At 40.9% G+C, this 26,295-nt stretch overlaps 1 protein-coding gene across 1 annotated transcript in view; it reads right to left on the reverse strand.

The window, feature by feature from the left end:
- Positions 1 to 26,089, reverse strand: part of LOC128700572 (transcription initiation protein SPT3 homolog) — a 57,437-nt gene extending 31,348 nt beyond the window's left edge. The window contains exons 1-5 of the mRNA XM_070098991.1: positions 25,966 to 26,089; positions 22,592 to 22,701; positions 18,272 to 18,380; positions 16,224 to 16,450; positions 11,152 to 11,280 (exon numbers count right to left, since the gene is read on the reverse strand). Coding sequence (XP_069955092.1) covers positions 11,152 to 11,280; positions 16,224 to 16,450; positions 18,272 to 18,380; positions 22,592 to 22,701; positions 25,966 to 25,981 — 591 coding nt within the window. The 5' untranslated portion in view covers positions 25,982 to 26,089. The remainder of the gene's footprint in view (positions 1 to 11,151; positions 11,281 to 16,223; positions 16,451 to 18,271; positions 18,381 to 22,591; positions 22,702 to 25,965) is intronic.
- Between the last annotated feature and the right edge of the window lie 206 nt (positions 26,090 to 26,295).

A 26,295-nucleotide genomic window follows, 5' to 3' on the forward strand; every position in this document is an offset into this window, starting at 1 on the left:
AGGGAAGAGGAGTGATTGGTGGAATGATGATGTAAAGAGAGTAGTAAGGGAGAAAAAGTTAGCATATGAGAAGTTTTTACAAAGTATAAGTGATGCAAGGAGGGAAGAGTATATGGAGAAAAAGAGAGAGGTTAAGAGAGTGGTGAAGCAATGTAAAAAGAGAGCAAATGAGAGAGTGGGTGAGATGTTATCAACAAATTTTGTTGAAAATAAGAAAAAGTTTTGGAGTGAGATTAACAAGTTAAGAAAGCCTAGAGAACAAATGGATTTGTCAGTTAAAAATAGGAGAGGAGAGTTATTAAATGGAGAGTTAGAGGTATTGGGAAGATGGAGGGAATATTTTGAGGAATTGTTAAATGTTGATGAAGATAGGGAAGCTGTGATTTCGTGTATAGGGCAAGGAGGAATAACATCTTGTAGGAGTGAGGAAGAGCCAGTTGTGAGTGTGGGGGAAGTTCGTGAGGCAGTAGGTAAAATGAAAGGGGGTAAGGCAGCCGGGATTGATGGGATAAAGATAGAAATGTTAAAAGCAGGTGGGGATATAGTTTTGGAGTGGTTGGTGCAATTATTTAATAAATGTATGGAAGAGGGTAAGGTACCTAGGGATTGGCAGAGAGCATGCATAGTTCCTTTGTATAAAGGCAAAGGGGATAAAAGAGAGTGCAAAAATTATAGGGGGATAAGTCTGTTGAGTGTACCTGGTAAAGTGTATGGTAGAGTTATAATTGAAAGAATTAAGAGTAAGACGGAGAATAGGATAGCAGATGAACAAGGAGGCTTTAGGAAAGGTAGGGGGTGTGTGGACCAGGTGTTTACAGTGAAACATATAAGTGAACAGTATTTACATAAGGCTAAAGAGGTCTTTGTGGCATTTATGGATTTGGAAAAGGCGTATGACAGGGTGGATAGGGGGGCAATGTGGCAGATGTTGCAAGTGTATGGTGTAGGAGGTAGGTTACTGAAAGCAGTGAAGAGTTTTTACGAGGATAGTGAGGCTCAAGTTAGAGTATGTAGGAAAGAGGGAAATTTTTTCCCAGTAAAAGTAGGCCTTAGACAAGGATGTGTGATGTCACCGTGGTTGTTTAATATATTTATAGATGGGGTTGTAAGAGAAGTAAATGCGAGGGTCTTGGCAAGAGGCGTGGAGTTAAAAGATAAAGAATCACACACAAAGTGGGAGTTGTCACAGCTGCTGTTTGCTGATGACACTGTGCTCTTGGGAGATTCTGAAGAGAAGCTGCAGAGATTGGTGGATGAATTTGGTAGGGTGTGCAAAAGAAGAAAATTAAAGGTGAATACAGGAAAGAGTAAGGTTATGAGGATAACAAAAAGATTAGGTGATGAAAGATTGGATATCAGATTGGAGGGAGAGAGTATGGAGGAGGTGAATGTATTCAGATATTTGGGAGTGGACGTGTCAGCGGATGGGTCTATGAAAGATGAGGTGAATCATAGAATTGATGAGGGAAAAAGAGTGAGTGGTGCACTTAGGAGTCTGTGGAGACAAAGAACTTTGTCCTTGGAGGCAAAGAGGGGAATGTATGAGAGTATAGTTTTACCAACGCTCTTATATGGGTGTGAAGCATGGGTGATGAATGTTGCAGCGAGGAGAAGGCTGGAGGCAGTGGAGATGTCATGTCTGAGGGCAATGTGTGGTGTGAATATAATGCAGAGAATTCGTAGTTTGGAAGTTAGGAGGAGGTGCGGGATTACCAAAACTGTTGTCCAGAGGGCTGAGGAAGGGTTGTTGAGGTGGTTCGGACATGTAGAGAGAATGGAGCGAAACAGAATGACTTCAAGAGTGTATCAGTCTGTAGTGGAAGGAAGGCGGGGTAGGGGTCGGCCTAGGAAGGGTTGGAGGGAGGGGGTAAAGGAGGTTTTGTGTGCGAGGGGCTTGGACTTCCAGCAGGCATGCGTGAGCGTGTTTGATAGGAGTGAATGGAGACAAATGGTTTTTAATACTTGACGTGCTGTTGGAGTGTGAGCAAAGTAACATTTATGAAGGGATTCAGGGAAACCGGCAGGCCGGACTTGAGTCCTGGAGATGGGAAGTACAGTGCCTGCACTCTGAAGGAGGGGTGTTAATGTTGCAGTTTAAAAACTGTAGTGTAAAGCACCCTTCTGGCAAGACAGTGATGGAGCGAATGATGGTGAAAGTTTTTCTTTTTCGGGCCACCCTGCCTTGGTGGGAATCGGCCAGTGTGATAATAAAAAAAAAAAAAAAAAAAAAAAAAAAAAAAAAAAATAATAATAATAAAAAATAATAAAATATGAGAATACATCTATGTGGTATGTGTGTGCACCACATAAAACAAATCCTGCAGCACACAGTGCACAATGAGAGAAAAAAAACTGAGACCGTAATTTTCAATTAAAACAGCGACTTTGCAGCGTTTTTTCGTATGTTTTTTGTAATAAAGTTAGTAGAATTACCGACAATATGTAAAGTAAAAGGACACAAGTGCAACTAATGTGACATTTATTGTGGCAACGTTTCGCTCTCCAGGAGCTTTATCAAGCCATTAAAAACAATACATGGACACAAAGGATATATAAAGGCTCAGAGTGAGGTGCAATACTAGTGAGGTACCATTTCGATGTTCACTAGTGGTAGTAGTAGTTTACCTGGAGTTTACCTGGAGAGAGTTCTGGGGGTCAACGCCCCCGCGGCCCGGTCTGTGACCAGGCCTCCTTAGGTCAGTGTCCCAGGATGCGACCCACACCAGTCGACTAACACCCAGGTACCCATTTTACTGATGGGGAACATAGACAACAGGTGGAAAGAAACACGTCCAATGTTTCTACTCTGGCTGGGAATCGAACCCAGGCCCTCACCGTGTGAAGTGAGAGCGTTAACCACCAGGCCACCAGAGCCCTAGTAGTAGTAGTGGTAGTGACAAAAGTAATACAATATGGTAGAGCAATTAATTCGTACATATTTTTATGTTACCCAAGTAATAGCTTTTATATCCTTTTACTCATGTACGAATTAATTGCTCTACCATATTGTATTACTTTTGTCACTACCACTACTACTACTACTACCACTAGTGAACATCGAAATGGTACCTCACTAGTATTGCACCTCACTCTGAGCCTTTATATATCCTCTGTGTCCATGTATTGTTTGTAATGGCTTGATAAAGCTCCTGGAGAGCGAAATGTTGCCACAATAAATGTCACATTAGTTGCACTTGTGTCCTTTTACTTTACATGTTTTTTGTAGTTGTATTTGCGATTTCTTGGTCTCATTTGATAGAATGGAAGATATATTACAGAAATAGAGATTATTTTGATTGGTTTTCATACTGAAAATGGCTTGAAACTGAGCTCAAAGTAGCAGAAATGTTAAATTTTTGCCAATGTTTAAGAGTAAACAAATGACCTCACACGTCTAATACATGCCTGCTGGTGGGTCTAATATATGTTCACAAATGTGGTGACATTATTTATACAATTATTACAATATTGCATAACAAAAATCTTCTATTTTATGGTTTGAATAAAAATTTATTATGTGAATAAAAAATCAAAATGGAATTCTTTAGTAAAGTCTGAAAACATAACTAATGAACAGAAGAAATGTTAGTTTAGTGTCAGGAATGCCTGCATTGTTTATTCTGGACCCTATTTTGTAATTGGAGTATTTTGAACTTTGCATTAAATTGGCCAAATTACCAATTTCTGATCACTTTATTTTGTAGTTGAAACAGTTGACTTGGTGAATTCTTGTGCTCAATCGATAGATTAGAAGTAACATTAGTGAAATAGCTAAGAATTTGGTCGACTGGAATAACGTAATTGGCCTAAAATGGGAGTCAAAGTCGGCAAAATCACTGATGCGTAAATATCGCTGGCAGCAAAATTCGCGAGAGCATAATTTCATCAATTTTCCATCAAATTTCGTACTTTTTGTTTTATTACCTTCAGAAAACGATTCTCTACCATTTCATTAGAAAAAATAACAAAAATTTTTTTTTGAAAATTCTTGGACACTGGTGCACCCTTTGAAATTTGGTCTCTGGACCCTGAAAGGGTTAAAGTGCAGGCATTGTACCTCCCATTTCCAGTACTCAAGTCCAGCTACATAAAAATAACCAGTTTCCTGAATCCCTTCACTAAATATTACCCTGCTCACACTCCAACAGCTCGTCAGGTCCCAAAAACCATTCGTCTCCATTCACTCCTATCTAACACACACACACACTTGCTGGAAGTCCAAGCCCCTCACCCACAAAACCTCCTTTACCCCCTCCCTCCAACCTTTTTGAGGACGACCCCTACCCTGCCTTCCTTTCCCTACAGATTTATATGCTCTCCATGTCATTCTACTTTGATCCATTCTCTCTAAATGACCAAACCACCTCAACAACCCTTCTTCAGCCCTCTGACTAATACTTTTATTAACTCCACACCTTCTCCTAATTTCCACACTCCGAATTCTCTGCATAATATTTACACTACACATTGCCTTTAGACAGGACATCTGCACTGCCTCCAGCCGCTGCCTCGCTGCAGCATTTACAACCCAAGCTTCGCACCCATAAAAGAGTGTCGGTACCACTCTACTTTCATACATTCCCTTCTTTGCCTCCATAGATAATGTTTTTTGTCTCCACATATATCTCAATGCACCACTCACCTTATTTCCTTCATCAATTCTATGGTTAACCTCATCCTTCATAAATCCATCCGCTGACACGTCAACTCCCAAATATCTGAAAACATTCACTTCTTCCATATTCCTTCTCTCCAATGTGATATCCAATTTTTCTTTATCTAAATCATTTGATACCCTCATCACCTTACTCTTTTCTATGTTCACTTTCAACTTTCTACCCTTACACACTCTCCCAAACTCGTCCACTAACCTTTGCAACTTTTCTTTAGAGTCTTCCATAAGTACAGTATCATCAGCAAAAAGTATCTGTGTCAATTCCCATTTTGTATTTGATTCCCCATAATTTAATCCCACCCCTCTCCCAAGCACCCTAGCATTTACTTCTTTTACAACCCCATCTATAAATATATTAAACACCATGGTAACATCACACATACCTGTCTAGAAAAGAGGAAATAATCTTCCTCTCTTCAACACACCCTAACCTGATCCTCACTATCCTCATAAAAACTCTTTACGGCATTTAGTAAATTACTACCTATTTCATATGCTTGCAAAATCTGCCACATTCCTCCCCTATCCACTGTATCATATGCCTTTTCTAAATCCATAAATGTAATGAAAACTTCCCTACCTTTATCTAAATACTCTTCACATATATGCTTCAATGTAAACACTTGATCTACACATCCCCTACCCACTCTAAAACCTCCTTGCTCATCCGCAATCCTACATTCTGTCTTACTTCTAATTCTTTCAATAATAACCCTACCATACATTTTTCCTGGTTTTTTTTATTATTTATTATCACACTGGCCGATTCCCACCAAGGCAGGGTGGCCCGAAAAAGAAAAACTTTCACCATCATTCACTCCATCACTGTCTTGCCAGAAGGGTGCTTTACACTACAGTTTGTAAACTGCAACTTTAACACCCCTCCTTCAGAGTGCAGGCACTGTACTTCCCATCTCCAGGACTCAAGTCCGGCCTGCCGGTTTCCCTGAATCCCTTCATAAATGTTACTTTGCTCACACTCCAACAGCACGTCAAGTATTAAAAACCATTTGTCTCCATTCACTCCTATCAAACACGCTCACGCATGCCTGCTGGAAGTCCAAGCCCCTCGCACACAAAACCTCCTTTACCCCCTCCCTCCAACCCTTCCTAGGCCGACCCCTACCCCGCCTTCCTTCCACTACAGACTGATACACTCTTGAAGTCATTCTGTTTCGCTCCATTCTCTCTACATGTCCGAACCACCTCAACAACCCTTCCTCAGCCCTCTGGACAACAGTTTTGGTAATCCCGCACCTCCTCCTAACTTCCAAACTACAAATTCTCTGCATTATATTCACACCACACATTGCCCTCAGACATGACATCTCCACTGCCTCCAGCCTTCTCCTCGCTGCAACATTCATCACCCACGCTTCACACCCATATAAGAGCGTTGGTAAAACTATACTCTCATACATTCCCCTCTTTGCCTCCAAGGACAAAGTTCTTTGTCTCCACAGACTCCTAAGTGCACCACTCACTCTTTTTCCCTCATCAATTCTATGATTCACCTCATCTTTCATAGACCCATCCGCTGACACGTCCACTCCCAAATATCTGAATACGTTCACCTCCTCCATACTCTCTCCCTCCAATCTGATATTCAATCTTTCATCACCTAATCTTTTAGTTATCCTCATAACCTTACTCTTTCCTGTATTCACCTTTAATTTTCTTCTTTTGCACACCCTACCAAATTCATTCACCAATCTCTGCAACTTCTCTTCAGAATCTCCCAAGAGCACAGTGTCATCAGCAAAGAGCAGCTGTGACAACTCCCACTTTGTGTGTGATTCTTTATCTTTTAACTCCACGCCTCTTGCCAAGACCCTCGCATTTACTTCTCTTACAACCCCATCTATAAATATATTAAACAACCACGGTGACATCACACATCCTTGTCTAAGGCCTACTTTTACTGGGAAAAAATTTCCCTCTTTCCTACATACTCTAACTTGAGCCTCACTATCCTCGTAAAAACTCTTCACTGCTTTCAGTAACCTACCTCCTACACCATACACTTGCAACATCTGCCACATTGCCCCCCTATCCACCCTGTCATACGCCTTTTCCAAATCCATAAATGCCACAAAGACCTCTTTAGCCTTATCTAAATACTGTTCACTTATATGTTTCACTGTAAACACCTGGTCCACACACCCCCTACCTTTCCTAAAGCCTCCTTGTTCATCTGCTATCCTATTCTCTGTCTTACTCTTAATTCTTTCAATTATAACTCTACCATACACCTTACCAGGTACACTCAACAGACTTATCCCCCTATAATTTTTGCACTCTCTTTTATCCCCTTTGCCTTTATACAAAGGAACTATGCATGCTCTCTGCCAATCCCTAGGTACCTTACCCTCTTCCATACATTTATTAAATAATTGCACCAACCACTCCAAAACTATATCCCCACCTGCTTTTAACATTTCTATCTTTATCCCATCAATCCCGGCTGCCTTACCCCCTTTCATTTTACCTACTGCCTCACGAACTTCCCCCACACTCACAACTGGCTCTTCCTCACTCCTACAAGATGTTATTCCTCCTTGCCCTATACACGAAATCACAGCTTCCCTATCTTCATCAACATTTAACAATTCCTCAAAATATTCCCTCCATCTTCCCAATACCTCTAACTCTCCATTTAATAACTCTCCTCTCCTATTTTTAACTGACAAATCCATTTGTTCTCTAGGCTTTCTTAACTTGTTAATCTCACTCCAAAACTTTTTCTTATTTTCAACAAAATTTGTTGATAACATCTCACCCACTCTCTCATTTGCTCTCTTTTTACATTGCTTCACCACTCTCTTAACTTCTCTCTTTTTCTCCATATACTCTTCCCTCCTTGCATCACTTCTACTTTGTAAAAACTTCTCATATGCTAACTTTTTCTCCCTTACTACTCTCTTTACATCATCATTCCACCAATCGCTCCTCTTCCCTCCTGCACCCACTTTCCTGTAACCACAAACTTCTGCTGAACACTCTAACACTCAGTAAACTTATTCCTCTATAATTTTTACAATCTCTTTTGTCCCCCTTCCCTTCATATAAAGGAACTATACATTCTCTCTGCCAATCCCTAGGTACCTTCCCCTCTTTCATACATTTTTTTTTGTCAACAAACCGGCCGTATCCCACCAAGGCAGGGTGGCCCAAAAAGAAAAACAAAAGTTTCTCTTTAAATTTAGTAATTTATACAGGAGAAGGGGTTACTAGCCCCTTGCTCCCATTTCATACATTTATTAAACAAAAATACCAACCTCTCCAACACATATCCCCCCCCCCCTGCTTTTAACATTTCTGTCATGATCCCATCAGTTCCTGCTGCTTTGCCCCCTTTCATTCTACGTAATGCCTCACGCACCTTCCCCACACTCACATCCTGCTCTTCATCACTCCTAAAAGATGGTATACCTCCCTGGCCAGTTCATGAAATTACCGCTTCCCTTTCTTCGTCGACATTTAAAAGTTCCTCAAAATATTCCCGCCATCTACCCAATACCTCCATCTCCCCATCTACTAACTCCTCTACTCTGTATTTAACTGACGAATCCATTCATTCTCTAGGCTTTCTTAACTTGTTTATCTCTATAAAATGTATTTTTTTGTTAATATTTCCCATAAAAAATAATGAAAATCAAATTAATCCATTCCAGACACCCAAAAATATTAACAAAAATGCATTTTTATAGAGAATAACTATAGTTTTACATTCAGAAAAGGGATGATGAAATTCGAGGGTCGACTGTACTTCTATAATAGCCTAGACCTGAGATCAGAGATCAGCTGCTCCCATCATGCATACTGTGTGGGGCAGGATTTTTTTTATACTGCCCACACAAACCCCTCAGACACATTCTTTCATGATAAATAGACACATGTGCAACATTTGGGTATCTTTATTGAGGAAACCTTTTTGCTACACAGTGGCTTCATCAGTCCGTACAAAGGAGAATGTTGAAGAACAGGAGTTTGAGGTTATCAGTCCCTCAGCCTTGAGTTGATGTAAATCTTGAAAAGAATTCTTTTCAAGATTGATGGACTGATTATATCAAGTCAAGGCTGAGGGACTGATTACCTCAAACTCCTCCTGTTCTTCAACATTCTCTCTTGTATGGACTGATGAAGCCACTGTGTGGCAAAACGTTTCCTCACTAAAGATACCCAAGTGTTGCACATGTGTCTAATTTGTCAACTAATCAGTTCTCTGAACCATTCATCTACATTCCTGTCTGACACAGCAATATCTTGGGATCTTCATACTGGGAATTCTTCACTTGCCTAACCCTTGGGCACGACCTACTTCCACATTCGTCAAATGTGATACCACCTACAACTGTTGCACCTCTCCTGTCTACAGCATATAAGCCACTTCTTTGCACATATGCTGTATTCTTTTCAAGTTTGATGCACTGATTAAATCGGCTCAAGGCTGAGGAATTGATTACCTCAAATTTCTCCTGTTCTTCAACATTCTCCTTTGTATGAACTGATGAAGCCACTGTGTGGCAAAACATTTCCTCAATAAAGATATCCAAGTGTTGCACATGTGTCTAATTTATCAACTTGTCGGTTCTCTGAACCATTCATCTACTTTCTTTCATGTCTAGGACAAAACCTGCCACTCACAGCAAATTTAAGTACACAATGAATTGTGTATAGATGTAAGTGATGGTGATGTCACTTATAGATCTACATGAGTAACAGTGATGTCACTGATGTAGATGTACATGACAGTGATGTCACTGACATAGAAGTACAAGAATGACAATGATGTCAATTGATGTAGATGTACATGAGTGACAGTGATGTCATTTGACATAGATGTACGCGAGTGACAGTGATGTCACTAACGTTGATCTACACGAGTGATGATGAAATTATTAATACTGTTATAATATACACATTGTTCATGCTGCACTCCACACATACACATTACAGCAATGAAATCACGAAACAAGCGATTTTAAATCATTTATCAAACTGTGGCAGGCCAAGACTCGACCCTACGAACCTTATACCGCCTCCAGAGACAGCACAATGTACGCGTCGCATTACCACTTGAGCCGCTCGAGTCCTGGCCTGCCGCAGTTTGGTAAATGATACACATTATGATAAACACTATATTTAATATTCAATTAATGTAAAAGTCAAACACAAGACTTCACTCACCTGAGTAAACTTAATTTCATTATATTCATCTCCAAGGAGCCACTCACTTCACTCACCTGAGTAAACTTCCTTATTTTCATCTCCAGGGAGCCATTTGCTTCACTCACCTGAGTAAGCTTAACCCTCTGAGAGTCCAAGCTGCAGTTCTACACCTTGACCACAGGGTCCAAGAATTTAAAAAAAAAAAAAAAATTCTTATGAAATGGTAGAGAATCTTTTTCTGAAGGTAATAAAACAAAAAGTTCGAAATTTGATGGAAAACTGCAAAATTACACTATGGCAAATTTTACTGCATCAGCGATATTTACACATAGGTGATTTTGCCCACTTGGACTGCTATTTTAGGCCAATTATATTACTCCAGTTGACCAAATTCATAGCTATTTCACTAGTATCACTTATGTTTTATCGATTGAGCACAAGACACTGCCCAATCAACTATTTCAACTACCCAATAAAGTGATCAGAAATTGGTAATTTGAGTAATTTCACACAAAGTTCAAAATATTCCAATTTCAAAATAGGGTCCAGAATAAACAATGCAGGCATTCCTAGCACTAAAATAACATTTCCTCTGTCTATTAGTTACATTTCCAGGCTTTACACATGAAATCCATTTTGATTTATTATTCACATAAAATTTTTTATTCACACCAAAAACTAGAAGATTTACTGTTATGCAATATTGTAATAATTGTATAAATAATATCAGCGCATTCATGAACGTATATTAGACCCACCAGCTGTCGTGCATTGGATGAGTGACATCATCTGTTTGCTCTTGAACATCAGCAAAAATCGAACATTTCCGCTAATTTGAGCTCAATTTCAAGCTATTTTCACTACTAAAACTAATCAAAATCATCTCAATTTCTGTAATATATCTTCCATTCTACCAAATGAGACCAAAAAATCATGAATACTACCGTAAAAAACATATAAAAATACACCGCATATTTGCTGTTTTAATCCAAAAACACGGCCACAGTTTTTTTCTCATTATGCACTGCACGCTGCAGGATTTGTTTTATATGGTGCACACTTACTACATAGATGCATTCTCTCATATCTAGGCCCAAATTTACCGCTCATAGCTTATCTGAGTGAGCTGAGCTCATGGCGTAGAGCTACAGCTTGGACCCAGGCTTCAAAGCTGTAGATCTATGGGACAGACTCTCAAAGGGTTAACTTCATTACTTTCATCTCCAGGAAGTCAATCACTTCACTCACCTGAGTAAGCTTAACTTCATTACTTTCATCTCCAGGAAGCCAATCACTTCACTCACCTGAGTAAGCTTAACTTCATTACTTTCATCTCCAAGGAGCCACTCTCGGAACTTGTTGACTCTGAGACGAGGACAGAAAGAAGCTTTCCTTGCTTCACAGTACTCCTTGTATCTCTGGCAGGACATGCCCTGAAATTCAGCAACTCTTGTTTTAAAGTTATCACATATATTATTTATACTATTATTATATAACAGTGCTATCTAAGGGTAGTTGTGAAAAAGAGGAGTCATCTTTAAGTGCTAAGTTAGAAATAATCAAACTCAGTGAGCAAGGTATGTCTATGCTGAGGCAGAACGGAGATAGTACTGCTAGGCTTTGCTCTTAAACTGTCCAAACGTAGATCTATGTTTTCACTGCTAGTGCTCCAAATGTTTTGAAAAAAAAAATTAATTAAAGAGGGCAATTTTACAGGTGCAATAAAATCAAAAAAATTTTTAGGGTCAGTACTTGCTGAGATATAAGGCCGCGAAGTTGGCACTGGATGCTCATCTGACAGGAACATGGAGTCCTGCCACTTACAGAAATGTTGCCGATATACCTTTTTTTTTCTTGTTTTTTTAATTTATATAATTTTTTTATTAACACATCGGCCATTTCCCACCATATAATTTTTATGTTCTGATAATTACAATTTATAATAGTTCTTGTGATTTCATAGCCAATCTTTGTTCTGACACTAATATTAGGTACTGAAATAGTACTCAAATAGTTACAAACACATTGACAGGTGAACATTTTCACATGTGTTGGTCACATACTATTGTCTATGTGATGAATGGTTTTGAAAACCGACACTTTGAAGAATTGAGACACTTATGCAACATACGGGAATCTTTATTGAAGAAACGTTTCGCCACACGGTGGCTTCATCAGTCCAATACAAAGAAGAAATGGGTAAGGATAGGAGGAGTTTGAGGTAATCAGTCCCTCAACCTGGAATTGATGTGTTCAGTCCATCACTCTTGCAGGAAGTACAGCATAGGGCCAGAGAGGTGGCTTATATACTGCAGTCAGATGAGTCGAAGCAGGAGGAGGCGGGATCACAGTGGGACCTGCCACTAGTGTAAGTAGGTGGTCGTCCTAAGGTTGGACTGATGAAGCCACCGTGTGGCGAAACGTTTCTTCAATAAAGATTCCCATATGTTGCATAAGTGTCTCAGTTCTTCAAGTTATCGGTTTTCAAAACCATTCATCACATCTGTCAGACACTGCAACATCATGGGATCTTGGTACAAAGACTTCAACGCTTGTCCAACCTTAGGACGACGACCTACTTACACTAGTGGCAGGTCCCACTGTGATCCCACCTCCTGCTTCGACTTATCTGACTGCAGTATATAAGCCACCTCTCTGGCCCTATGCTGTACTTCCTGCAAGAGTGATGGACTGAACACATCGATTCCAGGTTGAGGGACTGATTATCTCAAACTCCTCCTCTCCTTACCCATTTCTACTTTGTATTGGACTGATGAAGCCACCGTGTGGCGAAACATTTCTTCAATAAAGATTCCTATATGTTGCATAAGTGTCTCGATTCTACTATTGTCTACAAATATATACAAAGTATTTATAGGTCCCAGCAATGTTTTAGACATGCTGGAGTATATATGAGACTCCTTGAAGCAAGATGAGTGTTACTCCACTGCTGCACCGTCAGCAGTGGAGTGACATTTGATGATTGTGCACTGCCTTGGCGTTGTTTTCACTGTTACACATAAACATGTCTGTTTATCTGTCTGTCTGTTTATCTGTCTGTTTATCTGTCTGTTAACTGTCTGTCTAGCTCAATCTGCTTATCTGTCTTTCTGTCTGCCTGTGTGACTCTGTCTTCCTGTCAATCTGTCTGCTTGTCTCTCTGTCTCAGAGAACTGCTCATGAACCAACAGGTATTACACATGATGCTGAGTCTTCACATCTGATGCCTGATCAAGTGAAAATGAGTACTGCCAGTCATGCTTATTATGCCTTATATCTACAGGCACAGAATAGCACTCTGTCTGCATTTTAATAATAATAATATCTTTATTTACTACAAGTACATGTACAAGATATACAGGCCTAGCTGACATCAATGACATACTATTATATAGAAAGCCACTTGTTATGCACAGCATTTCAGGCAAATTAGGTCAGTTTTGTCCCAGGATGCGACCCACAGCAGTGGGTCGCATCCTAACACCCAGGTACCCATTTTACTGATATGTAAACATAGACAACCAGTGTAGGAAACACGTCCAATGTTTCCATCCCTTCACCGGGAACTGAACCCAGACCCTCACCGTGTGAAGCAAGAGTTTTTGCCACCAGGCCACGGGGTTATATTAGGTAACAAAAAAAAAAAAAAAAAAAAAAAAAAAAAAAAAAAAAAAAAAAAAAAAAAAAAAAAAGTCTACGATAGGGATGCCCGGGTGTTGCGCATGTGTCTTAATTTCATCTTGTCGGTATTATATACCATTCTTCTACTACTACTACTACTACCACCGCCTCTTCCTGCCTATATATAGCCGTCCTGCTCCACTTCTGGTTAGTGTGACTTTGTCAATGGTCCAAGTCGGACCGAAACGTCGTCGTAAGCTTCTCTCTTTTATGTGGGGGTTATTTGTGTATTTCTTTCTTCTTTCAACAAACCGGCCGTATCCCACCAAGGTGGGGTGGCCCAAAAGGAAAAATGAAAGTTTCTCCTTTTACATTTAGTAATATATACAGGAGAAGGGGTTACTAGCCCCTTGCTCCCGGCATTTTAGTCGCCTCTTACAACACGCATAGCTTACGGAGGAAGAATTCTGTTCCACTTCCCCATGGAGATAAAAGGAAATAAACAAGAACTAGAAAGAAAATAGAAGAAAACCAAGATGGGTGTGTACATATATGTTTGTACATGTATGTGTAGTGTGACCTAAGTGTCAGTAGAAGTATCAAGACGTACCTGAAATCTTGCATGTTTATGAGACAGAAAAAAAGACACCAGCAATCCTACCATCATGTAAAACAATTACAGGCTTCCGTTTTACACTCACTTGGCAGGACAGTAGTACCTCCCTGGGCGGTTGCTGTCTACCAACCCACTACCTAGGATTTGTGTATTTATCCTAGGTAATTTACACTATGTGTGATAACTGTACTTATGTGTACCTGTGACACTGAGACAGAGAGAGATAGAGACTGAGGTAGACAGAGACAGATAGACAGATACAGATGGAGAGACAACCAAAGTCAATCAGCCACCCACCCAGCCAGTTGGCGGTCAGCCGGCCTTCATGCTGAATACGTATTACACATGTTCCAGAATCATTTCTCTTTACTTAGGGCATGGGTTATAGGGCATTCTGGCAAGATGACACTAACAGTGGTATCAAAATTTTGAAAGGATGTGGCAAAAATGTTGCAAATGGGTTATTATCAAGGTTTTTGATATTTCTTCAATCACTTGTGGCCACATCCATCTCCAGGACACTAAACTCTGGGTCAACATCACTTTCCTCTTAAAAGGGGAGTGTTAATACAAAATGGCATCAGTGAATCCCTGGTGTTTGCCATGCTGTTTGCTCTAGCTGGCTCTCAATTGAACTGGTGCTCCCACAAGATAATAAGTGGTCCCAGTTTTTTTTTAATACTGAACACACCAAGTGTTAAGACCCATTCTATACTGACCAGGCATCTTAGGCCAATCATACCAAATTTGGAGGCAGGAAAAATAAAATGTTGATCTACATTTGGAGCACTACCGGTAACAACGTAGAACTATGTTTGGACAGTTTAAGGGTTAAACCAAAAACATGGTTGAAGTTTTTTTCTCATAATGCATTGTGTGCTGCAGGTTTTTTTTTTTATATGGTGCACACTTACTGCATAGACCCATTCTCTCATATCTAGGCCCAAATTTACTGCTCACAGCTTATTTAAGTGAGCAGAGCTCATGGCATAGTACTACGGGGCCGACACTGGCTTTGAGGCCATGATACAATGAGACTGACCCCAAAAGGGTTATGGGTATACAAACAACAAATATAGGAATTACACGAACAAACAAGCAAACAATTATTATTTAAGGTTGGAGCATGATTACAAGTAATGAGAATAAGAACATGGCTGACCCTTGAACAACACAGGCTTGAATTGCATGGGTCTAATTATACTACGTGGATTTTTTCAATAAATATACAGCCTCTCCTCACTTAACAATGAAGTTCTGGGCCTAAGGCTACATTGGTAAGTGAATTCATCACTAAGCTAGGGGCATACTATAATGATAAGGGTTTTGTGTCAACTATCTTTGATATTGTTTTAATGTCATCATTGCACCATTTATGACATTTCTGGAATATTTTTAAATGTTCATACAGTTGTGTACTGTATAATGTAATAAACAGAATAGAGGAAATCAACTTTAATATACATTATTTAGGTATGCATACTGATCAGAGAGCCCATCATAAGTCCGAGTCATCGGTAAATGAGTACGTCGCTAAGTGAGGAGGAGCTGTATTGAAAAATTTTCTGGAGATTTGCGATAATTTGAAAAATCTCAGACAAACAGTACGGCGGAGAAATATAAAAAAAATAAGAAAAAGTTAGGTATGTTATGAATGCACAAAATATATGTAGATACTAGTCTATTTTATCAATTGTTACAATAAAATATACACAAATCTTTTATAAAAAGTCAAAATTTATCAAAACTAATGCACACACACACAATTCATTCACAGTCAAGAGAAATGTAAACAAACAAAGATGAGATGGGCTTTAACTTCCAGCAATGGTTTTCACAATGTGATGTGCTGTTGAAGTGTGTGAAAAGTAACATTTACGAAGGGATTCAGGGAAACCAGTTAGCCGGACTTGAGTCCTGGAGGTGGGAAATAGTGTGCCTGCACTCTGACGGAGGGGTGGAGATACGCTGCAGTTTTTTTAACTGTCATGTAGGCACGCCTCTGGCAAGACAGTGGAGTGAATGATGATGGTGTTTCTTCTTTTTTGGGTCACCCTGCCTTGGAGAGAAACAGCCAATGTGTTAATAATAATAACAAATAAATAATAATAAACATTATAATTAATAATAAGAGTGTACCTGAGTCATTGAGTCCAAGCGTACAGCTCTGTCAGCCTTGACAGGATCGTAGAGAGATGATGAATATATGGGTTCATACATTCCTGTTTGATCAATTGTCTGCAAGAAATTAATACAGAGCTTCTTACGAGATACTTCTCCACCTGCTTCACAATTCAAATCTTGAATGTCACCTGATGACGAGCCTGAAGTGCTTGTTCGAGTGCGTTGATACAGATCACGAACTCCTGAAAAAAAAATTTGCATAAATTTATTATCCAGCATATAAGAGTAATTAAATATATTTACACAGAAGGTTCCCCACTTATGACTACTGTGGTACTGAAGAGATTTAGGGAAACCAGTTACCTGAACTTGAGTGCTGGAAGTGGCAAGTACAGTGCCTTCACTTTTAAGGAGTGGTGATGATGTTACAGTTCAGAGAATCAGTTAACTGTAAGGTCTGCACACTTCTGACAAGACGGCTATTGAATGAACAATGATGATTGTGTTAATTAAACTGTTTTTTGGGTCACCCTACCTCAATGGGAGATAGTCCGTGTATGACAACGACAATGACTAGACGTATGTCGGTCACTGTGATCAGAGAATGGGATCCCTGTATAGCATAACCCCAGCTCTCCATATATCACTATAGCAAAATATTAACATTGAAGATTTGAAGAAACTCAGGAGAAGCATTCACATATTATCACATAGACACTAATACCCAATTTCTTCAATAAAATTGAAAAAAATAAAAAAAAATGGAATATTAGGACATACGCAGTAAAAAACTAATTCAATCCTTCCCTAAGAAATACCAGATTTGTAGACAGGATGAAGAGGCATTCTGCTGTTATCTCAGAGAGATCAGCATCCTAAAGTACAGCACATTAACCCTTTCTCTGTCTCTCACGTTGATCTATGTTACTGACACCAGCGTCTCATGGAGATCCATGATTTAAGCACAGCTCCCTCAAATATGCTGTGATTAGTAAATTTCTGCCTAGACATAAAAGAATGAGTCTGTGCAGTGAGTGTGCACCATATAAAAATCCTGCCTCATGCAGTGCATGATGGGAATAAGAAATCTAACCTCATAAGAAAATGACGTTAAACGAAACTAGGCTAAATGAAGGCCCTCTGTACTACAATTTCCCCAGATTTATCCATGAAAAAGGAAAATTTGGACCTACACAGGTGGAAATCAATACAAACTTTTCTCTATGGAAGAGCAACCAGGGGCAAAAGCTCTTGCTTCACACGATGAGGGTCCAGGTTCGATTCCCGGCGAAGGGGTGAAAACACTGGACGTGTTTCCTAACAACGGTTGTCCATGTTCACCCATCAGTAAAATGGGTACCTGGGTGTTAGTCGACTGGTGTGGGTCGCATCCTGGGACAAGACTGACCTAATTTGCCCAAAATGCTCTGCATAACAAGCAGCTTTTTATATAGTAGTATGTCATTGATGTCAGCTAGGCCTGTATACCTTGTACATGTACTTGTAGAAATAAACATATTATTATAAAAAGCACTCATCACCCTAATGAAAGCTAGACAACAATATCCTTGTCAAACAAAAACTGTTTTCATCAAGTTCAGTCCATGTTCTTCTTCCAGCCTTCCTTCAACTTCCACATATAGTCATTAACATGTATTGTAATTTAAGAAACTTGTAGTATCTTCCCCATCTCTATTCAATCACTCCCTAAAACTGAAGATCATCAAATCACTTTAATGTGTAATTCTTTTGTAACTAACCACTTGTCATTAACCACCTTTCTTATTGTACTAATGAGTGCAATTTATTGCATATGAAGTCCTACTAATAGTCTATGTCTAGTTCTTAAGTAGCATGTAAGTCTTATGATTAGGTACTTTCCTTAAATGCACTGCAAAATTAGTGACTGTCTTTTGGGCCTACCATTTCAAGTATAAACAGAGTGGAGATTGGCAAGAAGGCTGGCACTTGTATACAAATAAAACATTATTATTATCATTATCTTATGTACACACATTGTAGTATAATAAACCATACACTGATGGTTTAGTGTTGTGACTTACCCATATAATGAACTAGACGCTGAAGTTTCAGTGGATCTCGACGCATCACAAACAAGATGTCTTCTGGACCCACAATTCTTGTACCTCTTTGTTCCGCAATATCTGTCGCCTGATGACACATCAAACATAAACTATTTAAAATTACATAAAAAGCCTAATGAATGTTTTTTTTATTAACACATCAGCCAATTCCCACCAAGGCAGGGTGGCCTGAAAAAGAAAAACTTTCATCATCATTCACTCCATCACTGTCTTGCCAGAGGGATGCTTTACACTACAGTTATAAAACTGCAACATTAACACCCCTCCTTCAGAGTGCAGACATTGTACTTCCTATCTCAAGGACTCAAGTCCGGGTAGCGAACAAGTGGAGCCTACAGTATCATGGTAGTGAACAAGTGAAGCCTGTGCTATGATGGTAGTGAACAAGTGGAGCCTGTACTATGATGGTAGTGAACAAGTGGAGCCTACAGTATGTATTATGGTAGTGAACAAGTGAAGCCTGTACTATGATGGTAGTGAACAAGTGGAGCCTACAGTATTATCGTAGTGAACAAGTGGAGCCTGTACTGATGGTAGTGAACAAGTGGAGCCTGTACTATGATGGTAGTGAACAAGTGGAGCCAGGTACTGATGGTATTGAACAAGTGGAGCCTGTACTATGATGGTAGTGAACAAATGGAGCCTGTACTATCATGGTAGTGAACAAGAAGAACCTGGAGTATTATGGTAGTGAACAAGTGGAGCCTGTACTATGATGATAGTGAACAAGTGGAGCCTGTACTATGATGGTGGTGAACAAGAAGAACCTGGAGTATTATGGTAGTGAACAAGTGGAGCCTGTACTATGATGGTAGTGAACAAGTGGAGCCTGTACTATGATGGTAGTGAACAAGTGGAGCCTGTACTGATGGTATTAAACAAGTGGAGCCTGTACTATGATGGTAGTGAACAAGTGGAGCCTGTACTATGATGGTAGTGAACAAGAAGAGCCTGGAGTATTATGGTAGTGAACAAGTGGAGCCTGTACTATGATGGTAGTGAACAAGTGGAGCCTGTACCATGATGGTAGTGAACAAGTGGAGCCTGTACTATGATGGTAGTGAACAAGTGGAGCCTGTACTATGAGTGTAGTGAACAAGTGGAGTCTGTACTATGATGGTAGTGAACAAGTGGAGCCTGTACTATGATGGTAGTGAACAAGTGGAGCCTACAGAATTATGGTAGTGAACAAGTGGAGCCTGTACTGATGGTAGTGAACAAGTGGAGCCTGTACTATGATGGTAATGAACAAGTGGAGCCTGTACTAGGTTGGTAATGAACAAGTGGAGTCTGTACTGATGGTATTGAACAAGTGGATCTTGTACCATGATGGTAGTGCACAAGTGGAGCCTGTACTAGGTTGGTAATGAACAAGTGGAGCCTGTACTGATGGTATTGAACAAGTGGAGCTTGTACCATGATGGTAGTGCACAAGTGGAGCCTGTACTACGATGGTAGTGAACAAGTGGAGCCTGTACTATGATGGTGGTGAACAAGAAGAATCTGGAGTATTATGGTAGTGAACAAGTGGAGCCTGTACTATGATGGTAGTGAACAAGTGGAGCCTGTACTATGATGGTAGTGAACAAGTGGAGCCTGTACTATGATGGTAGTGAACAAGTGGAGCCTGTACTGATGGTATTAAACAAGTGGAGCCTGTACTATGATGGTAGTGAACAAGTGGAGCCTGTACTATGATGGTAGTGAGCAAGAAGAACCTGGAGTATTATGGTAGTGAACAAGTGGAGCCTGTACTATGATGGTAGTGAACAAGTGGAGCCTGTACTATGATGGTAGTGAACAAGTGGAGCCTGTACTGATGGTATTAAACAAGTGGAGCCTGTACTATGATGGTAGTGAACAAGTGGAGCCTGTACTATGATGGTAGTGAACAAGAAGAGCCTGGAGTATTATGGTAGTGAACAAGTGGAGCCTGTACTATGATGGTAGTGAACAAGTGGAGCCTGTACTATGATGGTAGTGAACAAGTGGAGCCTGTACTATGATGGTTGTGAACAAGTGGAGCCTGTACTATGATTGTAGTGAACAAGTGGAGCCTGTACTATGACTGTAGTGAACAAGTGGAGCCTGTACTTTGATGGTAGTGCACAAGTGGAGCCTGCAGTATGATGGTAGTGAAAAAGTGGAGTCTGCACTATGATGGTAGTGAACAAGTGGAGTCTGTACTATGATGTTAGTGAACAAGTGGAGTCTGTACTGATGGTAGTGAACAAGTGGAGCCTGTACTATGATGGTAGTGAACAAGTGGAGCCTACAGTATTATGGTAGTGAACAAGTGGAGCCTGTACTATGATGGTAATGAACAAGTGGAGCCTATACTATGATGGTAATGAACAAGTGGAGCCTGTACTGATGGTATTGAACAAGTGGAGCCTGTACTATGATGGTAGTGCACAAGTGGAGCCTGTACTATGATGGTAATGAACAAGTGGAGCCTGTACTGATGGTATTGAACAAGTGGAGCTTGTACTATGATGGTAGTGCACAAGTGGAGCCTGTACTATGATGGTAGTGAACAAGTGGAGCCTGTACTATGATGGTGGTGAACAAGAAGAACCTGGAGTATTATGGTAGTGAACAAGTGGAGCCTGTACTATGATGGTAGTGAACAAGTGGAGCCTGTACTATGATGGTAGTGAACAATTCGAGCCTGTACTATGATGGTAGTGAACAAGTCGAGCCTGTACTTTGATGTTAGTGTGAAAGTGGAGCCTGCAGTATGATGGTAGTGAACAGATGGAGTCTGTACTATGATGGTAGTGAACAAGTGGAGCCTGTACTATGATGGTAGTGAACAAGTGGAGCCTGTACTATGATGGTAGTGAACAAGTCGAGCTTGTACTATGATGGTAGTGAACAAGTCGAGCCTGTACTATGATGGTAGTGAGCAAGTGGAGCCTGTACTATGATAGTGAACAAGTGGAGCCTGTACTATGATGGTAGCAAACAAGTGGAGCCTGTACTATGATGGTAGTGAACAAGTGGAGCCTGTACTATGATAGTAGCAAACAAGTGTAGCCTGTACTATGATGGTAGTGAACAAGTGGAGCCTGCAGTATGATGGTAGTGAACAAGTGGAGCCTGTACTATAATGGTAGTTAACAAGTGGAGTCTGTAGTATGATGGTAGTGAACAAGTGGAGCCTGTACTATGATGGTAGTGAACAAGTGGAGCCTACAGTATTATGGTAGTGAAAAAGTGGAGCCTGTACTGATGGTAGTGAACAAGTGGAGCCTGTACTATGATGGCAGTGAACAAGTGGAGCCTGTACTGATGGTATTTAACAAGTGGAGCCTGTACTATGATGGTAGTGCACAAGTGGTGCCTGTACTATGATGGTAGTGAACAAGTGGAGCCTGTACTATGATGGTAGTGAACAAGTCGAGCCTGTACTATGATGGTAGGGAACAAGAATAACCTGGAGTATTATGGTAGTGAACAAGTGGAGCCTGTACTATGATGGTAGTGAACAAGTGGAGCCTGTACTATGATGGTAGTGAACAAGTCGAGCCTGTACTATGATTGTAGTGAACAAGTGGAGCCTGTACTATGATGGTAGTGAACAAGTGGAGCCTGTAATTTGATGTTAGTGTGCAAGTGGAGCCTGCAGTATGATGGTAGTGAACAAGTGGAGTCTGTACTATGATGGCAGTGAACAAGTGGAGCCTGTATTATGATGGCAGTGAACAAGTGGAGCCTGTACTAAGATGGTAGTGAACAAGTGGAGCCTGTACTATGATGGTAGTAAACAAGTGGAGCCTGTACTATGATGGTAGTGAACAAGTGGAGCCTGTACTATAATGGTAGTGAACAAGTGGAGCCTGTACTATGATGATAGTGAACAAGTGCAGCCTGTACTATGATGGTAGCAAACAAGTGGAGCCTGTACTATGATGGTAGCAAACAAGTGGAGCCTGTACTATGATGGTAGCAAACAAGTGGAGCCTGTACTATGATGGCAGTGAACAAGTGGAGAATGTACTATGATGGTAGCGAACAAGTGGAGCCTGTACTATGATGGTAGCGAACAAGTGGAGCCTGTACTATGATGGTAGTGAACAAGTGGAGCCTGTACTATGATGGTAGTGAACAAGTAGAGCCTGTACTATGATGGTAGCAAACAAGTGGAGCCTGTACTATGATGGTAGTGAACAAGTGGAGCCTGTACTATGATGGTAGCGAACAAGTGGAGCCTGTACTATGGTGGTAGTGGAGGCAGCACGACCTCAGTGTAAATCAACAGATGGCAGAACCAACCAGATGCAAGAAGAGTGTCATCTGCTGATGAACTATGGACTCAATAACCGCTGCAGTCTCGGGCAGTGGTCGCCGGCAGTCACCAAAACCATGCATCATTAACTGGATGTCTGAAACATTAACAACATTCATCATTAACTGTGTATCTCAAACATTAACAACATTCATCAATAACTTTATATCTGAGATATTAACATTCATTATTAAAGTTATATCTGCGATATTAACAACATCCATCAGTAACTTTATATCTGAGATATTAACTACATGTACCAGAAATAATATTTTGAAACAATAACAATACAAGTTCAGGGATTTAATATTAATTTTACTTTTCAAACACTTCATTGTCTGAAACACCTCACTGTTTCACACTTGACTGTTTCAAACACGTTATTGTTAATGGTAATACAGGTGCTCCTTGACTTACAATGAGGTTACATTCCAATGAATGCACTGTAAGTTGAAAATATCCTAAGTCAAATATGAACATACAGTAGGACCCCCATATCCATAGCGTATACGTTCCAAGGACCTGCCAGGAATACTTAAGCCATAAATAGCAGCAGACCCTATATATAAGTCCTATACAGTGGACCCCCGAATTACGATGTCCTCAACCTATGTTAAAACTGACTTATGATGCTTGTCAGTTTAAAAATTTGACCCCGACCTACGCTGAAAAACTCGACTTACATCATTCGTCCCGAACGCGGCCGTCTGGTCCATCTGGCCTGAGCGCCTCAGCTGAGCTAGTATGACATTGTTTACAAGCCGGGGTGGACGGTTGCATGCATACATTCAAAAAAAATTGGTATTATTCCAGTGTTTTTAGTGCTTGTAACTGCTAAATAAGCCACCATGGGCCCAAAGAAAGCTTCTATGCCAACCCTGTGGTAAAAAGGGTGAGAAATACTGTCGAAATACTATCGAACCATGGTCAGCTACTGCTGCACCACGGTGAGCTGCTGCTGCACTATGGTCAGCTGCTGCTGCTGCTGCAGCACCATCAGCTGCTGCTGCACCATGGTCAGCAGCTGCTGCTGCTGTAGCACCATCAGCTGCTGCTGCACCACGGTCAGCTGCTGCTGCACCACGGTCAGCTGCTGCTGCACCATGGTCAGCTGCTGCTGCTGTAGCACCATCAGCTGCTGCTGCTGCTGTAGCACCGTCAGCTGCTGCTGCACCACGGTCAGCTGCTGCTGCACCACAGGCAGCTGCTGCTGCACCACGGTCAGCTCCTACTGCAACACGGTCAGCTGCTGCTGCTGCTGCTGCTGTAGCACCATCAGCTGCTGCTGCACCACGGTCAGCTGCTGCTGCACAAAGGTCAGCTGCTGCTGCTGCTGCTGTAGCACCATCAGCTGCTGCTGCACCACGGTCAGCTGCTGCTGCTGCTGTAGCACTGTCAGCTGCTGCTGCTGCTGCTGCTGCTGCTGCTGTAGCACCATCAGCTGCTGCTGAACATGGTCAGCTGCTGCTGCACCACAGTCAGCTGTACTACTCGAAGATGTGGAGACACTGTTATTAGCGTGGCTTATCGAGAATATCGAGAAACAATTAACCCCAGAGGGTTAGCCACCCAGGATAACCCAAGAAAGTCATTGTGCCATCGAGGACTGTCTAACTTATTTCCATTGGGGACCTTAATCTTGTCCCCCAGGATGCAACCCACACCAGTAGACTAACACCCAGATGAACAGGAAAAAATGCCTGGAACTAGTGCTCATGTTGGTGAATTTAAGGCCAGCAAAGGTTGGTTTGAGAGATTTAAGAATCGTAGTGGCATAAACAGTGTGATAAGGCCTGTTCTGGAAGAAAATGCCAAACAGGACCTACATTACTCAGGAGAAAAAGGCATTCCCAGGACACAGTGTGTCATCACTCATCAGTACATCTTCAATAAAGGTAAGTGTCATTTATTCTTCATTTAGTACACTAGTACATACATAATATATATTGTGCATGTATCCTTCTTTTTGTGTGTAGGAAAATGTATATTTCATGTGGTAAAAAAAAAAATTTTCATACTTTTGGGTGTCTTAAATGAATTAATTTGATTTCCCTGATTTCTTATGGGGAAAATTAATTCGACTTACGATAATTTCATCTTACGGTGTGCTCTCAGGAATGCATTAATATCATAAGTCGGGGGTCCACCGTACATATTATAAAATTTAATAAATTACACACAGTAAGTGGAGACTTATCATTTTCGCTGATGGGAAGCACTTCAAGGCTTCTCTTAGGCTTGGAACAACTGCCAGCTTTTCTACTTTTCTGCTTTGGGGTCATTATTATTATGCAAAAGTAAGAGGTATTTTTGGGCCACAGTTGTACTATACACCTGGAAAATCCTAGAGGGACTAGTACCGAACTTGCACACGAAAATCACTCACTACGAAAGCAAAAGACTTGGCAGACGATGCACCATCCCCCCAATGAAAAGCAGGGGTGTCACTAGCACGTTAAGAGACCATACAATAAGTGTCAGGGGCCCGAGACTGTTCAACTGCCTCCCAGCATACATAAGGGGGATTACCAACAGACCCCTGGCAGTCTTCAAGCTGGCACTGGACAAGCACCTAAAGTCAGTTCCGGATCAGCCGGGCTGTGGCTCGTACGTTGGTTTGCGTGCAGCCAGCAGTAACAGCCTGGTTGATCAGGCTCTGATCCACCAGGAGGCCTGGTCACAGACCGGGCCGCGGGGGCGTTGACCCCCAGAACTCTCTCCAGGTCTCCAGGTAAACAGTAAACCGCAGATACTGAATCAGCGGATACGGGGGGTCTACTGAAATATGTTAAATAAGTAAATAATTGCTGTCACTGAATAAGTAAATAAATAAATAATTACTGTAAACTAACAAAATACAGTGGAGCCTCGACTTATGAGTGCCCCAACATATGAGTTTTTTGAGTTACGAGCCAAAACCTGAGTTATGAACGAGCTTCAGAATACCGCCACTAGACACTAGATTAATATTAACGCAGTGACTGTGTCTTATTTCCATTGGGGTCCTATAGTCCTCATCCCCAGGATGCCACCCACACCAGTTAACTAACATCCAGGTACCTACTTACTGCTAGGTGAGCGACAGTAGGACTAAGGAAACATGCCCAACATTTCACCCGTGCCGGGGATCGATCCCGGACCCTCCATGTATGAGGAAGTAATATATGATCCTTATGGGAGTAAGGTAGCTCAAATTCCTTAGATCACGAGCCCTGAAGCAGAATCACCTAAGGGAGAATTATTTTCTCATTGTTAACACAATAGTTAACAGCAGAGTTAACACCATAACTCTGAGCTCACTTATATGTGTTAAAATGTATGAAAATGCTTGTTATATCTAACAATTTCAAGATATTATTACCTGTAACGAAAGACATTTTATTGGAGTTGTTTGTTGTTGTTGTTGGATTAAAGGCTGACACGGTCTGAGGACCGTATGAACCCTTAAGGCATCGGCTTCACAGGCTGGGTTAAGGGAGGAAAAAAATGTAGCTCTTTTGTTTACCGTTCGATTTCCTCCAATTTTGGTGCACAAGACAAAGTCTTTTCACTCTTTCTTAAAAATATTTATCAAAAATATACCTCAAACAACAACTGAGAAAAGACTGATTTACTGAAAATGCCCTTGAGGAAAATTGTTTTCCTATATGGGACGACGTAAGGTTGTTTGGACACTTGGTGCCGAGAGAAC

The sequence above is a fragment of the Cherax quadricarinatus genome, chromosome 65 (assembly GCF_038502225.1).
Source record: "Cherax quadricarinatus isolate ZL_2023a chromosome 65, ASM3850222v1, whole genome shotgun sequence".
In the NCBI taxonomy this organism is placed as follows: Eukaryota; Metazoa; Arthropoda; class Malacostraca; order Decapoda; family Parastacidae; genus Cherax; species Cherax quadricarinatus.